This window comes from Protopterus annectens, chromosome 7.part0 (genome assembly GCF_019279795.1).
Source record: "Protopterus annectens isolate FY-2018-M chromosome 7.part0, PAN1.0, whole genome shotgun sequence".
NCBI lineage: Eukaryota > Metazoa > Chordata > Ceratodontiformes > Protopteridae > Protopterus > Protopterus annectens.
This window is the reverse complement of record NC_056739.1, coordinates 1393705440-1393722569: the sequence shown is the minus strand read 5'-3', so window position 1 is coordinate 1393722569 and position 17130 is coordinate 1393705440. Positions and strand designations below refer to the sequence as shown.

Here is a 17130-nt window from a genome sequence, read left to right as displayed (position 1 = left end):
GGGAGACAAACTGCAGCCATAGCCTAATCTGTTAGGTAACCAGCTTAATTGGTTAAGGGCAAGATAAAAAGCATCAGTGACAGAATTACCCTGGAATATTCCACTTTGAATTTTATCCCTGGGATAATAATTTGTCCTTTGTCATAGCGCAAATGCAAAGAAGTTTGCCACTGTTTCATGATCACTGTAATGTAATTGATCAATGTACAGTTTTATCTTACACATCTGTAAGCATTCCTTTATTAATGAATGTGGAATGCTGTTAATTTTTTTTAATGTAATCTATCAATGCCATACTTAAATCCTCTCCCTTTTTACAATTCTCTATTACGGCTTTATTTAGCAACAAAGGATTCTTTGTTCCATATAACTTTCTTCTGTTACCCTATTGTTCTATTGCCAAATTGTTTTTTTCCCCTAAATGACTATAAATTCTGCTTGCATCAATTCCTATATATAGTTTGCATTTCGTTGTATAGCAAGTTAACGGTCTATAGTTCTTGGGATGACTTGTAGATTCACTCGAGGAGGAGTACCATTTTTCCTATTGTTAACCAGGTTGGTATCTGTTTGGGATATGCATACAAGTAATTCTCACTCAGGGCTAAACCTTCGTATAAAGATGTTAATTCTTTTAGCCAGAAGTTAGGTACTGTGCCTGTACCTGGGGTTTTCAAGCTAGGAGCTTTTAATTTTCTCTAAATTTTTTGGGCCATTACTTTGTCCCATTTCATATCCTCTTCATTAGAGCTCCTTATGGTTTTCCTAGGCAGCAGAAGCAATGTGGGTGTAGGTTGCGGCTCACACAATCCATACAAACATACAGAAGGCTTTGGTTCTCTCAAAACTGAACACAGGAACTTCAAGATGATCATTAAAACTGATATCCAAATTGTGTGAACAGTAAAAAAGGACTGGTGGTCTTAGATGCTAAGTTTGGTTTCATAGTGTACTGCACGTTACCATGGTGTGCTCCAGTGTATGCTTTGCATGGTCCTTAGCATGGAAGCATCTCGAAAAAAATGTCAGAGCAGAAGACAGGATAAAAGCTAATCAGCGGCTTAGCAAGGGAATTCCTAATGTCAGAAATGGAAATTCTTTGACTTCAAGAAAAATTGTGCTTTCTACTAATTCTGTGCCCCCCCCCACCAGTCGTTGTGTCGAAACAATTCATTCTAGGTGTCGAAACAATTCATTCTAGGTCTCACTAACAGCTGTCTGTAACCATATCACATATCATCTCTACATAGTTGCCTCCAGTAATTTATAGCCCTACATAGACTATTCTCAGCGTGACCATCTTTTCCTTCAGTCATCTAACCACCCGGCAGCTTTCCTTTACACTTCCCCCTTAACAATTCTGAGTTCTACAGACTTTGAAACAGCACTACAGTAGCAATCTCATCAGTGTCCTGTAAATATAAAAGATCACCTCTCTGTCCCTGAAGTTGATCCCTCATTCTGTATCTCAGCATTTTGTTATCCTTTGTCTTTATTCTTCCTTCACAGTCTAGTAAAGATGTTTGTTAAATTAAATATTTGCATTTAGATCCTGGTGTTCTACAGACTTTTGAGCAAAATTCTAATCAGCACCTGTCACAGTACTGATCAAGAGAACAACAAGCAAGTTATGCATCTATCTCCCTCCCTCTGCCTCACACAAAATGTGCTACAAAATGTTAAAATATAAATCCTCTTCCTTGGAAAGGGTCATATGAAGTAATACAAGAAATATCCCAACAGGATTCAATGACTGCTTGTGAACAGTAGATTACAAATAACCATGGACTGTTTAAACAAGGTGATAAGCCAACTGATGTCACAACATCAGACCCTGTCCTTAAAGGTCATTAGCTGCTCACAGTACCACTGATTCAACAGGTTTGTTAAAGTTGTTTTACAGTTTAGATACTACACTCAAAACAGACAACTCATGAGGTAAAGAAACTTGGTTCCCTCCTAAAAATGCATTAGCCTACTAATGCGGATGCTAGGGCTTTCTACAATGAAGCATTATGAAGAATCACTAACACTCAAAAATATAGCTTTCGATATGAAGTGCCCAGGCCCAACCACAAAAGTGGTGCATGGCAGCTTAAGAAAAAAGCCACAATACTCAAATCATGTTAGCTTACACTCTCTTGTTTAATCAAACACAGAACCTGATCTCTGGGATCAACTATACCTAGGAAAGTATACTCCTAGTACCAGGAAGCAGTTACTTTTGCATTGCACACCCAGTTTGCTTATTAACTTTAAAAATAACTGAGCCCAATCGTAAAGTACTGGATGGCTGCTGGTCCAGCTGGAGAAAGGGATACTTGAAAGCAGGTGCATTCCACAGTCAGCAGCAATAACATGACAAATACAGCCGAGTCATTCAGGACAGTAGCAGGTTTGGCATGGAAGATTAAGAACTGTAACCTCATAGGGTGACAGTCAGTTCACTAATGAACATACAAACAGTAAATGTTGAGAAGGTCAACCTTCTGAAGATTTCTGATAAGTCAGAGATGCCAGTTCAGACCAGATCATCAATAAAAAAAAAAAAAAGATTGCCTTTGAGCTTCAAAATACTCACTGGCAAGACCTGTGTCTGTTGGTGTGTGTGCATGTGTGTTTATGTAAACATAGGTATATATATATATATATATATAATATATATACATACATATACATACACACACATATATATATATATATATATATATATATATATATATATATATATATACACACACACACACACACACACACATATATATATATATATATATATATATATATATACACACACACACACACATATATATATATATATATATATATATATATATACACACACACATATATATATATATATATATATATATATATATATATACACACACACACACACACACACACACACATATATATATATATATATATATATATATATATATATATATATATATATATATATACACACACACACACACATATATATGAGTGCATGTGTACATATGCATGTAAAACATGGCTCAAGAACTGATCCCTGTCAGACGCACACACACGCACGCGCACACACGCACACACACAGACTTATGGGGAAGGACTTTGATGTCACTTCTCTTAGGCACACCACAAAAGACCTTTCATTAAAATAATTTGTAAGCCATGGTAGAGTCAAACTACCAGCTTTATGGAACACAACTTCAATACTTCAATTAAAAATCAAAAACTGATACTCCTAGTAAGAGATAGGTGCCAGTCTGGGTATCAACATCAGCCAAAGCATAAATAAAAAAAGAATCTTGATTGGAGTGGTAAGACCTTGAACAATCAGCTTGAGAATCTTAGCCTGATATTATTCTTTAACTATGCTACCAATGGAAGCAAACTCAAGTGCTTTTTAACTAGTGTCATAATTGTACTAATACAAATAAAACACTGGAGAAGTTCCTTGAATGTCTTGATGTTAGCACAGGCTATCTACTGGCTAATATGCTAATGATGTGTCACTTTCTAGATGGACCATGAACCTCCGGTTCCTTCTTGCCATCTCCAGAGGCTGAGAGAATACAGCAACACTGCAGAAGTACACAACTTCGCCCCACAGTCAATCCTCTTCCCTGATAAAACAGGACAAATCTTATTTCATTCACATAGAAATTCTGTCCACAAACCAGCTGTGCTCACGGTGAAAATGATTATCAGAAAGTAACAAAACACAAAACCAAGTTTTAATGCAAGTGCATATAAGCATAAACAACTTACAATGTGGATTCACTTACCCTAAGTGAACAATTGCCACCATTCCTTCAACTTTAAGACTGCCATGAAGCAGCACACAAAAGTTAGGCATTTTGCCAGCAATCTGATTGGCAGAATTATCATCCTCGGTGTCATCTGTTACTCCTGTTCCCACCTCATCCGCTTCTGCAAAAAACAAAAGGATTATTTCAGAAAAGGTATATTTTTTATGTGGTCAGATGGCTGCAATTTTAAACTCAGTTGAAGTGAAGCAAAGTGAACCTCAAACCTGTAACAATAATGTGAATCAGCACAGTTTCAGTTAGGGTCCATGAAAAGTACAACACAGGCATGCAAAACTTGCAGATATAGCCAGGTGAACATCCTTCTATATGAAGGAAAATGAAAACAAAACCAAAAAACCCTGCAGTCTGAAAAAAAAAAGCAAAATTTAGATAGGTTTACATATTCACTGAATCGCTGTGAATGCAAATGGGGGCGAGTGTGACAATACACTCAAATTAGGATTTATTGACAATGGAGAGATTTACTTTTCCCAAGATGCTGCAATCCCACAACTGATTATGGTCTGTGTCAGGATGGTACAAATCTCCTGCACAGTAAAGCCTCTGATTTTTTTCAAATTCAAGAAGAATCTGAAAACTTATCATTCAAGAGCATGGCACAGAAATCAGTAAATATAATGACACATGCTTTGCCTGCCAAACCTTTACACAAGAAGCACAGTTTTGGGTCCACTACGCCTGTCACATGCTCTGATCAACTTACAGCAGATACAGCAAAAATTAACAGCACTTAAGTACCTTATTTTTTTTTTCTGGCATCAACAATTACATGATCAAAATATTAGACACATAGCTAGTGACAGTGGCATACAGGGATAAAGCTCGGACTACAGTCCACGTGACCAGAGTCTGATTAGCAGATGGGGTGACTGAGAGGGAAGGTGGGGAGGATGAGAGTGGCCATCTGGTGAGGGGGAGATAAGGAATGGTGGTTCCTTCCTAGTTCATACCACTGCTTCAATGACAGGGCCCGTGCTAGACAGCAGAGGCTCATCATGCAGTTGGGGGCCTGGCAGGAAGATGCCGTGTAGTCACACAAAGCCAGAAATGGTAACCCCTGTTGGTGCATAACAGGAATGGGGGGTAAGAGAACCTTGTGCAGACCTCTCAACCTGTAAATGGAAGAAGTCTTGACAAAGACAGAAATAATGGTGGGACAAAGGCCCAAAATTGGCAGAGATTTTAAATATTGCTCAGATAAACATCGAAAGTTGTTAGAATGACAGATTTTATATTCTAAACTTTCTGAAAGATACAAAGTCTGAAACTCAAATGTCTGTCATTATTTAGTATTATTTAGTGACTTCAATCTTCAATGATTTGTCAAAAAAAAAAAAAAAAACAACACATTTTATGAGTAAAAGACCAAAAATACGAGGCAAAAATTTGGACATATTGCAAAAATCTGGACAGTTGAGAGGTACGTCTTTTGGTGATCTAAGTACTCATGTAACCACTGGGGTGGGGTTAGGTTCATAAAAGAAACAATGCTATCATTATTGAAATGCTGGTAAGAGCAACAAGAATCCTCATCGTTACCTAGCTGACTGCTCTTGGAGGTCTAACGGTCAGCAGGCACAGGGGCTGAAATAATATGATACAAAAAAGTAATGCAAAGGACTGAAAAGAAATTACTGTAATGTGTAACCACAGATACAAGTGGGCATTTTTAATACTGACAACCACCGACTTGCAGTAAACATGGAAAACTCTGCCAGTCTGATAGTGCACAGGCAGTGCATGTCGGGTGATTCAGGCTCACCATAATGTCTAGAATGTTGAAAATTCAAAGTGGAAGGGGTGAACTATGCACAAAGTTGAATAAAGTCCAGTTATGCCAGTAGGGCCTTGGGTGTGTGCAAGTACATTTAATCCCTATAGTTAAATGGATAGGGGATCAGTACACAAACCCATGTTCTAGGGACTCAACCTGCATCTGTCTGAGACTGAAATAATGATCTGGCAAATACGGACAGTTCAGATGACTAATGAAAGCACAATGTCAAGCTGCATGTGCAAATACAAAATATACTACACATTTTGGGTGGAAGAATCAAGCTCACCACCACACCTCCCAAACCCTCACCAATTTAACAGTCTCATGCTAAGCTCACACAGTCTTAAAGAGGAATGCAAACACTGTTTTATGAAAAAATAAAGCAGTGCACTCCTCTTGAGATCATACAACACTGAACTAAGAACTAATAATAACTAAGCTGCATAAAGCCTTAAATAAAACTTCACTGTAAAGTCCTACTTCCATTTGCTTTACTAGCAGTAGGGATTTACATAGCATTTTCACAGTGAAGTTTTAAAATACTGGTCTGCTTATTTTCAATATCAGCCTTCTGGTTTCACGGACATAGGTTTGTGAAAACCTGCAGTGAATCCACTGAAAGGCATGTCAGACAGCAGCCTTCCTTGGGGACTGTGTGATGGCTGTCAAGAGGCTGTGAATGGTAACACACACACTTCAGATACCACTGGATGTCCAAACCATATACGAGGGGTACAATGGTACATGGATATGAAGTATTTAAGACTGCTGTCCATAAGGGACACAGGCAATACCTAAAGTGTGAATTTATGATTTTGCCATCCACTGATCCAAGCTGGTCATGAAGAGGTAAGGACTCTGATTAACATCAACAGAAACCCCATTTCAAAGGTGCAATCTCTGAAACGCATCTGTCTCTCCAGCATGTTGTTTGATTTGCTGAGCAAATTTTGATCCCTAGAATGTGTGACTCTCATACTGTTTGTCATGCAGATATGTAGCAGCTCCATCAGGCTGGATTTGTGAGTGCCTTGCAGGTCAGGCATAGGACACCCCTCAACAATCAATAGGAGACAGAGTAAAGGGAAAGAGCTGTCAGTCTATCCACACAGGACATGTTAACATCCAGTATTTTCTCAGTGAGGAATGTCTGAGGTCGCTCCAGTTGTAAGTGCCTAGTCAAGTACATTCCAAATGGTGCATTGTACTCTATTACTGGTCTAATGAGGGCTGTGGACAGTGGGAATATAACCTCCCTGGATCTGGATGCCATACATTTACTTATAAGTTGTGCCACACAGAAGGACTTCTTCGCCACTGTGGATGTGAGACACTCAAAGTTCAGGCTACTATCTGTTTGTGTACCTAGATCTCTCACCTCTGAGTCTACTCTCAGTGGTGTGCTGTTAATGTTGAGGTTAGCAGGGGAATTTCCTTTCAAAAAGGGTACAATAAAACATTTATTCGCATTTAATTTCAGGCTGTGGTTCTGACACCCATCATTTGCCTGACTTAGACCCTCTTGAAAGATTATGTATATCCTTGGGGAATTCAATGATTGCCCCTAGCTTGCAGTAGTTTGCAAACTTTGTCATCCAGAGGCCTTCCATACTGGTTCTGGGATCGGAGAAGTATATTCCGAACAGGAGGGGTCCCAGCACTGAGACCTATGGTACACCATTAGTAATTGGCCTCTTACTGGAACTGGACTGACCCACTTTAACCATATGTCCTGTCTGTGAGCCAAGTGGCTATCCATCTAGTGACGTGGGAATTTATGCCCAGTTTTCTGAGTTTACTTACAATACCTTAGTGGGGAACTGTGTCAAATGCCCTGGCCAGGTTGATGTAGGCAGTATGTACTGTTTTGCCCTCATCCATGGCCTTAGTGACTTTCTCAAACAAGTCCACCAGATTTAGTAGGCATGACCTGTCCTTGATAAAGCCAAATTGGGTTGGGTCTGGTTTTGGAAGCTTCCTATCTCATTATTTATCAGGTCCATGATTATTCTTTCCATGGCCTTCCAAATAAGGCTATTCAAGCTTATGGGTCTGTAATTTCCCAGGTCAGTTGATGGCCTTCTCGTATGCAGAGGAATGACCATTGCTGTTCTCCACTCAATCGAGACAAAGCTGGTCTGGAAGCTGTCGTTAAATAGGGATGATATTGGGCCTGATAGGTCCTGATTTAAGCTATTTAACAGGCAACCTGGTATATTGTTGGGCCCCACTGAAGCCATGTTTTTAGTTTTCCAGATAGCAGTGGCTACCTTCTTATTTGTGATAACTGACTGAGGAGTGGTGGAGGGTACTTTCTGGGAGAGAACTGGGGATGATGGGGGAAGTCAAATCTGAGCTGAAATCATCAGCCAACAGGCCTGTTATATCTTCTGGCTGAGTATAGGAGATGCCATCTATAACTAATTCCGCACATTGTTGGCTGTTGCCCTTAAGACTGCAGACATAACTGAAAAATGCCCTATGGTTATCCTTAACTTTGGAGACTATTTTTTACTTCAAAGTCTGCTTTCAGAGACTTGACTAGTTCCCCAATTTGCCTGTTTATACTAATGAGGGACGTGTTGCTCTGTTGAGCACATTTCCTTTTACTTCTCTATAGGATATTCTTCATTTTGTTGTACAATGTATTAAGAGCAGGGGTCCACTAGGGTGGCTTGCTTTTGCAGTTTGATCTGGGCTTATTTCAGTTTAGTACTGCTATTTCTATGCAGTTGTTTATGTGGCCATACAAGAATTTTGTGTACTCCTCTGCATAGGCTTCTGTGTTTTTTTGGATTTGGGGTAACCTGGAATCTAGCTAGGATAAGACGTAGTTTGCCTTAGAAACGTTCTTAAATGTTTTGGGGGTTTGATTGGGGGGGGGGTCAAGTTTTACCTTAATTTCCAGGGAGACTGCTTTACTGATCTGATTTTACCAGTGAGGACATCACATGGGGGGGGGGGGGGGGGCAGTGTGCAACATTTCAGGATATTTTTTCCCTTAGTGGGAGTGCAGACCAGCTGCTCCAGGGTAACTGAATTCACAAAGTCGAGAAATCTTTGTGCCTTTATAGCAATGGTCATGTACGTCTCCCAGTTAATGGAGGGGTACTTAAAATTCCCATGAGTATGGTACTGGACTGGATGGTGAGTAATTCTAGGTATTATGTGCGGATTTCCTGGTTCATGGAAGGGGACCTGTAGCTAGCACAAATATGATAATGGATTTTTCCTGTAGTTAATTAGACATGGAGTAGCTCAAGCATGTCAAATTGTTTGACCAACCTTGTGGTGAGCTTATCCTTTATATAGATAGATACACCTCCATCTTTCACATTCAATGGGTGAACGGAATGTCTGATAGGTGTTAAAGTCATGAATTGCTGGAGTGCTTTTCGTGGTTTGAAATCATGTTTTGGTAACTGCACAAATGTCAGCATTCTCCAGGGCGAACAGAGCTTCTAAGAAGTGATTACTTTAATACCATCCACCTTTTTATACTGGGCTTACTAATTTGATACCAGGTACTTCATATACTCCTGCGAATAACAAATTCATGTCCCTCCAATGTTTACAGCATCATGCCCTTGATAACACGATCTCAAAACCAGAAACTTCTGTCCTACAAATATAGCATGGCATAGTACAAACCACTATACACTTTTAAATCTCAACTGATCAGCATTGATGATCAACAAAATCACATCCAGGAATAATGAACATGACCGCTGTCATTTCGCCCTTGTCAGTAGCAGTCAGCAGTCCTCCCTTCCAATAAATCATTAAAAAAATAAGTAATACATCAACAAATTCTCAAACTATCTGAAAAATAATGTTCATTAAAACCAGATAAACCTAATCCTATGTCCAGAAAAGTTACTCAATGACAGCATTAAAGTTTTTTTTTTTCAAAGTCCACATCTTACCTTTCACCCCCTCCACCCCTTGTATAACCATGTGCATTACCAAGGATACTGTAGCTATAAGCCCTTTACTAAAGATACACACCATACAGCACACTGTTCAATCTCAAAAAAAAAAGAAGATAATTAAACACAAAATAAATTCACAGAAAGAGATGGCACTGTTAATCTTAATTTTCTTCTCATTTAAGGCAATGTTAGTACAAGGGACAATACCATCAAAACAGAGAATTATAACCTAGTGTATATATCAGCATGTTATGACAGCAGACTCACTAGCTCTAGTAACTACTATAACAGTTTAATATACAGTGCCCTCACAGACATTAATAGTTTAAGGTTACCAATTTACAACCATTCACACAGCAGTTAGCATACCATACTGGACTTCTTCACCAGTCAGTCATCTTAAAGATCTACCATATCAAGTAATATTATAAACAGTGCAAAAAGCCACTCCTAGAAATATTACTTAGGTCAAGCATTCTATTCCAGCAAGCAAGCACTTACTAAGCAATATCTAAAGTTCAACTTGCTCCTTAAGCATTACTGAGTGCTTATAATTCAGAAATTTGAAACAAAGCTTCCGGAATACTGAATATATGACAACTGTTTACAAAGATATATTTAATAAAGCCTACAAATACAACTATAGACTTTATACACACTGAGATTTATACATAAATATACCACTGTTTTCTGGAATAGAATTAAATGCAAATGTAGGCTGCACAAGTCTGAAAAGAACTACAGCATATAAACTAAAATGTATGTAACTGACTCTGTATGTGTATTTTCTGTGACATGAAAATGTGTGTAAATGTATTATCTTTTTCTGTGAATATAAAAATAAAAGAAAAAAGGAAAATATATGGAATTTTTCACTGAAGTTGAAGTACAACTTCCTGCTGCTGATGTGAACTGTATGGAAGGTAGGCTGTAATTTGTTTTTCCCTATAATTACATTATCTGAGGCTTTTCCCACGGGAAGAAGCCAACGGACATACAAAATAAAATTCTTAGAAAAGACAGCTGACCAAGAACAAGTAAAGGGTCTCGCAGGTACGCAATTATAAAAACCTGCTTGGTTCCTTCTGTATGACAAAAATGTACATCTGTACCTGCATCTACCTATATACCTAGACACACACACACACACACACACACACACACACACACACACACACACACACACACACACACAGGGCTGGTGTTAGAATTTTGGAGGGCCCCAGCAAATGTTAAGTTGGAGCCACCTAGGCACTTTTCATCCAACTCTTACCTGTCACCCCTCCTAAGCAACCTTTTAGTTCATGCTGCAAACTTTTAGGAGTAGTACACACAGACTGGCCTGTAGCTACAATGATCTTACATTACAACAGGCCGATGTACCACACTATGTTGACCCAACTCACAAAGGGAAATTCAGTTACTGGCATTTAGTTGCAACAATGATACATTACAACAACTCTATGCATGGGTTGGAATTAGGTGAAATGGTGTCCTAGGCCCTTCCTACTGTTTCAGCCCCCCCCACCACACACAAATACACACATCCTTCAGTGCTCCCCATACCATGCACATTACTTTTTTCTTCCTTTTCTCATATTTTGCCTTATACTTCAGCTTTTTCAAGAAGCCATAACTTTCTATATGCTCTGATGTGCATTTTAGAGTTCTTTTTTTTTTCTTTTACACAACCTTTTCATACAATGATGGCTTGAACAGAAATTATGATTAAGGAAAGAAAGTCAGTGTGCTGTTCAGCTGTAGTTTTCTTTGCATCCTTTCAACACACCTTTCCTGACCAAGACAGCACAGTGATAACCACTGAGGAAATAACTAAATTAAGCTGGTGCCCCCAGAAGCTGTAGGGGTTATAGATGCTCTGGGATGCATTTTAGAGCATTTTCTCAACCTTTCAATCCAATGGTGGCCTAAACAAAAATCATAAGTAAGAAAAGAATTTTAATGTTATCCATTTTTTTTTCTCTTTCAATGAAGAACTAAGGTGAATGTTCAAAGCTGTCAAAATTGTAGCTCATAATAACAAACAAGACAATTGCTGTGAGGATACACAGGTCCTATCTAGTAATACTGCCTGTCTACTTAACCCCTTAAAGTCAGTCACTGCCCATGCATCACCTCTGGTGTTAGATTGGGATGAAAGCATAGGTTCAAATTGCCACAGTCATGTATTTCAAATGACTGCTGACATAAATATACACAGCATGCCCCTTCACTTCTCACCACTAAATCCCAAAGGCAGCCACCTGTGTTCGTGCCTGATATTTGATTGTTCGGAAATTGAAAAGTAATGACTAGAGTAATGGATTCTACTTTGTTGCTCCTAGACACTAACCTGCCCCTATGCAGGCTATAGTAAAAACTTATCTGTATACTTCTGAGGTCTGTGAGAAAAGTAAGGAGAAACAATGACTACACTGTCCCCAGTCCCCAAATGAGCTATTCCACTGCACATCTCTAAGGTTTGACTGTGATGAAAATTAAAGGTAGTAATAACCACATAATCCCCCAACCCCACACATAACCTGGAACAACTTTCTGTACACACACATTCAGCAGGGCTTATCAGTTTTATCCTAACAGGGTCATATCCTAGCCCTGTTCAGGTTAGAGTGTAATCAGAAAATGAAAACATTTTTTATCCTCATTTCTCTCCAACCAGCAACAAATTTTATGGGGCCCCTACAAAGTCAAGAATGATTAAGGGGATGGACCTTGCTGTATCCATTTATACAGTCTGGGTAGTGGGGGCCATCAGACTCACATAAGATGCAAGTGTCTGAAAATTCTGTGATACATTTTATGCCTTACTTTTGAAATGTAATACATTGTTAGAGCTGCATGTTTTACTGATACTCAAAAGAATAATGCATGTGTCCCAGCATTACTGGGTGTGTGCTTAGATAAAAATCTGTGATATTTTTTACATACAAACACACACACACACACACACACACACACACACACACATATGTGTAAGCCATGGCAATAGTAGTTTTGTACTTATTTCAGCAAATAGCAACACAACGTGCAACACTGGTAGTGCCACACCAGATCAGTGACTGTTAAGTAGCAGTCGTCAAACAGCAGCCAAGTGTAAGTCACTAATTTACCTCATTGAGGAGTAATGCACATCTGTCCTCATTTACCTTGATGAGGAGTAATGCATACCTGTCACTACCCATGATTTCGAGACCTTCCCTGATTTTGCCTCACAATTTTGCTCTGTACTTCATAAAAAGTTTAATTTACTGGTAAATCATTCAGGATTACAGATAGTCAATAAATCCAGACATCAGAGATTTAATTTCTTTTTATCCAAAAATGCATGTTGATGCAAACAGTGTTACTGTATTGACTTTTAAGTGAATCAGAGTAATATTTAAAATGGCTTCCTGATTTTGAGCCTTTATTCTGCTATTATTTTTGGCACTGAGTAGATCTCTTCAGCAATGAAGTTGAGAGTGATACTATTTGGTGTCCTGCCAGTATTTATAAAACTACCTGAAAGAGAAAACCATCCCTGAAGATTGGGAGTGTCAGCTCCTCTTAAAAACCCGAGGTAAGCATCAATACTGGTCACTCTGGGCTGTTGATATACAGTGCTTACCTTGCTCATGTAAATTATCAGCTTTATACTAACAGGGTTATATCTGAGCCCTGTTAGGTTAATGAGCAAAATCAGAAAATTAGTAAATTTTTTCTCATTTTTCCACAGTCAGCAGCAGTTTTTGTGGGGCCTCCACACGGTTAATGATGATTAAGAGGGCCCATGCAGCCACGGGTATTGCAGGTACCTAAAGCCGGCTATGTTAGTTTTAGTGTACAGAATTTCCCACAGAGTTTAACTAAGGCAGGGGCACTGTGTCAGTGGTAAAATATTTAATGGCATTGTGAAGGCTCTTACTTGATAAAACACTGTTAAAATAACCAGATATTATTTTTGATTTTTAAAGAAGATATAAATAAAAGTTATTATTACCTATTAAGTATACAAGATTGCTGTGCTAGCTTTTGTTGGTTTGACAGACATGGTACAACATATCTAGATATATAGAAGCAGGGGACCCCCAGTGACTGCAGGGTTCATTACACACAGTTTTAGAGAAATAATAAGAGCTGACAAGGAATACTAAATGAAGCCTGAGAGTTGTGACTTATTTTAGCACATCTGTATGCATCTCTGAAATACGTTTTGAAAAGTCTGCTTTTGCTCTCAGAAATAATTAATTTAGTTAAGGACCGTCAAGGAAAATGACATTTTAAAAAAAACAGACATCTTTTTTATAATCTATCTGTTCAAAAGGATAATTTTCTGCATCTATATGCCATTTTATTCACTCTTCCTCTTTCTCTTGCTTTATGTTTAATGTAGTACTTAACTCATTCTTTTCCAAGTATTTTTTTATTTATTGACTTTTAAGTTGTGGCTGGTCACCCTTTACTTACTTGTAAACTGTCAAGGAGGTATTTATTACTAAAGGGCAACAAACTGCTGGCTTCTTCCTCTAATTGATCAGGCTGCTCTGCTACATGCTTTAATTTATTTATTATTATTTGGCTTACTGACAAATGTAAATAGTAAATCGAAGGCCACTAGCTTGACACTATGAGGTGGTGAGAATTTACTACCATGACTCAGGACAGAAGGCTACAGTGCTGGAGAATATCACCTGCCTTTCCTGGAAATTAATGTATGTATATGTTTGTGTGACTGTACAAGCTCGTTTAATGTACAGTTACTGTGTGTACGTGAGTAGTGGAAGGCACTGAAACAGAGAGTGATGAGAAAAGGGTCTGGGGGAGCAAAGCCCAAGACTCTGCTTGATAGGGTACACAGTAAACATCATATTCATATATATGGATGGTAAAGGTCTACACCTAGGAAACACTCCATATATTCTGTTTGTATCTGAAGCTAAGCTGCACATGGAGAAAGTACAGTTGTGTACACTTAACATAAATGTAGATGTTGAATGTATTCACTGTTGCAGTCATTACATTTGGGTAATCTGCTGGCAGGTTGCCCTCAGTCGGCCTGATTAACAAAGTCTTGGGTCCTGTGTCGGTTGCTGTCCCTTCTTCCATGAAGTCAGGTCGTCAGGGCTATAAGACATGCAGCCGATGCCATTTTCATCAGTTTTCTTGCCCCCCAAATGGGGAGCAAAAAAAAAAAAAAAATATATATATATATATATATATATATATATATATATATATGTGTGTATATATATATATATATATATATGTAATTTAGAACACAAAAAATATACCTCCAAATAAAAGCAAACACATCAAAATGGCTTTTGAGCATAGTAAAAGAAAGAAGAGGTATAGTAAGAGAAAAATAGGGGGCTGGCGGGTGTGTAACCAGGACTGCAATAGTGAATACACTCGAACATCTATATTTATGGTAAGTGTACACAACTGTACTATGTGCTTGGTATTTCACTGTTGCAGTCATTACATTTGGGTAGAATCCCAAAACTATGGTTGGGAGAATGGAATTATACAGCATTAGGAGCAGCTATAAGGCATTGCAGGACAGCAGTGGCAAAGCCTGCTCTGGATTTAGAGAAGAGAGGTAAATGGTAATGTTTTGTGAAAGTATGAACTGAGCTGCAGGTAGCAGCTTCTAGAATGTCTCTGGTAGGAACCCCTCTGAGAAAGGCTGCAGAAGTAGATGCAGCCCTGGTGGAATGGGATCTGATCCCCTTGGGGACAGGTTTACCATGGTGCATGTAGCAGAAACGAATACAATGGCTTATCCATCTTGAAATAGTCTGCTTTGAAATAGCCTTTCCCTCTGCCCCTGCAGCAAATGCCACCAGTAATTGCTCAGATTTTCTTAGAGATTTTGTCCTGTTTAAGCAGAATCTTAGTTGTCTGTGTACATCCAATGAATGCAGAATCTGCTCACCCTTATTCTGTGGATTTGGGAAAAAGGTCGGCAGATGAATGGTCTGATTAAGAGCCACACTAGACACCACTTTAGGCATAAAGGATGGATTGGACCAGAGAGCCACCCTGTCCGGGTAAAAGATAATAAAAGGCTCCACTGCCATGAGAGCCTGTAGTTCTGAAATCCTTCTAGTTGAAGTGACTGCTAAAAGAAAAGCGGTCTTCCAAGAGAGAAATTTTATGTCTGCAGTAGCAGTTGGTTCAAAAGGAGGTAGGGTGAGTTTTTCCAACGCAAAACTGAGGTCCCATTCAGGAGTTGGTGCTCTCCTGGGAGGTCTCAAATTTTTGGCCCCTCTGAGGTACTGCTTTAGCAGGGGATGAGAAAAGAGGAGAGGCTCTGTGTTGTAATGAGCTGAAATGGCAGAGGCATGGATTTTTATGGAAGAAAAAGAAAGACCCTTGTGAAGCATCTCAGTTAAATATTGCAGAATCTGAGGAATATTGGGCATTGGTGTGTTTATTCCTTGTGCTTGGTTCCAGGCACAGAATCTTTCCATTTATCAGCATAAGATTTTCTAGTACTATGCCTTCTAGCCTCCAAAATGACGTTCATCACAGGTTTGCTGAGAGATGTAAATGGTGAAATTAGTTGACTGGCCATGCTGCAAGATTCAGAGTTTGGAGCAGAGTGTGTAGAATTTGATAGTTCTGCTGAGACAGCAGATAAGGTGTCTGAGGCAGGTCCCTGGGAGGAAGGTGTGACATATTGCGTAGGAGCGGGTACAAGTGTTGGCAAGGCCAGTCTGAAGCAATCAAAATCATTTTTGGTTTTTCCTGTCTGACTTTTAGCAAGACCCTGGAGAGCAGAAGCAGAGAGGGAAAGGCATAGATGGATAGGTTTTTCCAGCTGAAGGATAGAGCATCCAATTTCCAAGCTTTTTTGTGATGAATTCCTGTGCAGAATTCGTCCAACTGATAGTTTTGGGGGGAGGCAAAAAGATCTATGTCTGGGCTCCCCCATTTGCGTGTCAACATGCTGAAGATCTGTGGATCCAGTTTCCATTCATGTGGGTCCATAAGATTTCTGCTTAGTTCATCTGCCAAAGTATTTTGCTTTCCTGGCAGGAATTGAGCTTGTAGATGTATTTGGTAAGTCAAGGCCGTGTTCCACAAAGCCATGGCTAGTCTGCAAAGGGGTGTAGAAATGGGTACCCCCCCTACTTGTTTATGTACCACATGACTATGGTGTTGTCCGTCTTTATCAGTAGTTGTCCTGGATGAAGATAGCCCTTGAAGGCTGTCAGAGCATTCTGTACAGCTAGCATCTCTTTCTGGTTGATATGTAGGTGCATTTGATTTGGGCTCCATTTGCCCTGAATGCATCTCCCTGCCAGATGTGCCCCCCCAAGCATAATCTGATGCGTCTGTAGTCAGGGTTTGGGTGGCAAGGGGTGGAATGAATGATAGTCCCTTGTTTTGGTGGCAGGCCTTTGCCCACCATATGAACTCTTGCTGCAGGCAAGGAATGATAGGAATCATTGTTTCCAGACTGTGACAATGTTGACTCCATAAGCTTTTTAGGTACCATTGAAGTTTCCTCATATGCAGTCTTGCATATAGAATTATTAGACTGCAGGAAGCCATGAACCCCAAGGCCTACAGAATTTGTCTTGCAGATAGC

General features: G+C 39.2%; 1 protein-coding gene across 2 annotated transcripts in view; it reads right to left on the bottom strand.

Moving 5' to 3' along the window:
- Positions 1-17130, bottom strand: part of INTS14 (integrator complex subunit 14) — a 359639-nt gene that overhangs the window by 87555 nt on the left and 254954 nt on the right. For both annotated transcript variants that reach the window (XM_044077983.1, XM_044077984.1), the window contains one exon: positions 3777-3921. In XM_044077983.1, coding sequence (XP_043933918.1) covers positions 3777-3921 — 145 coding nt within the window. The remainder of the gene's footprint in view (positions 1-3776; positions 3922-17130) is intronic.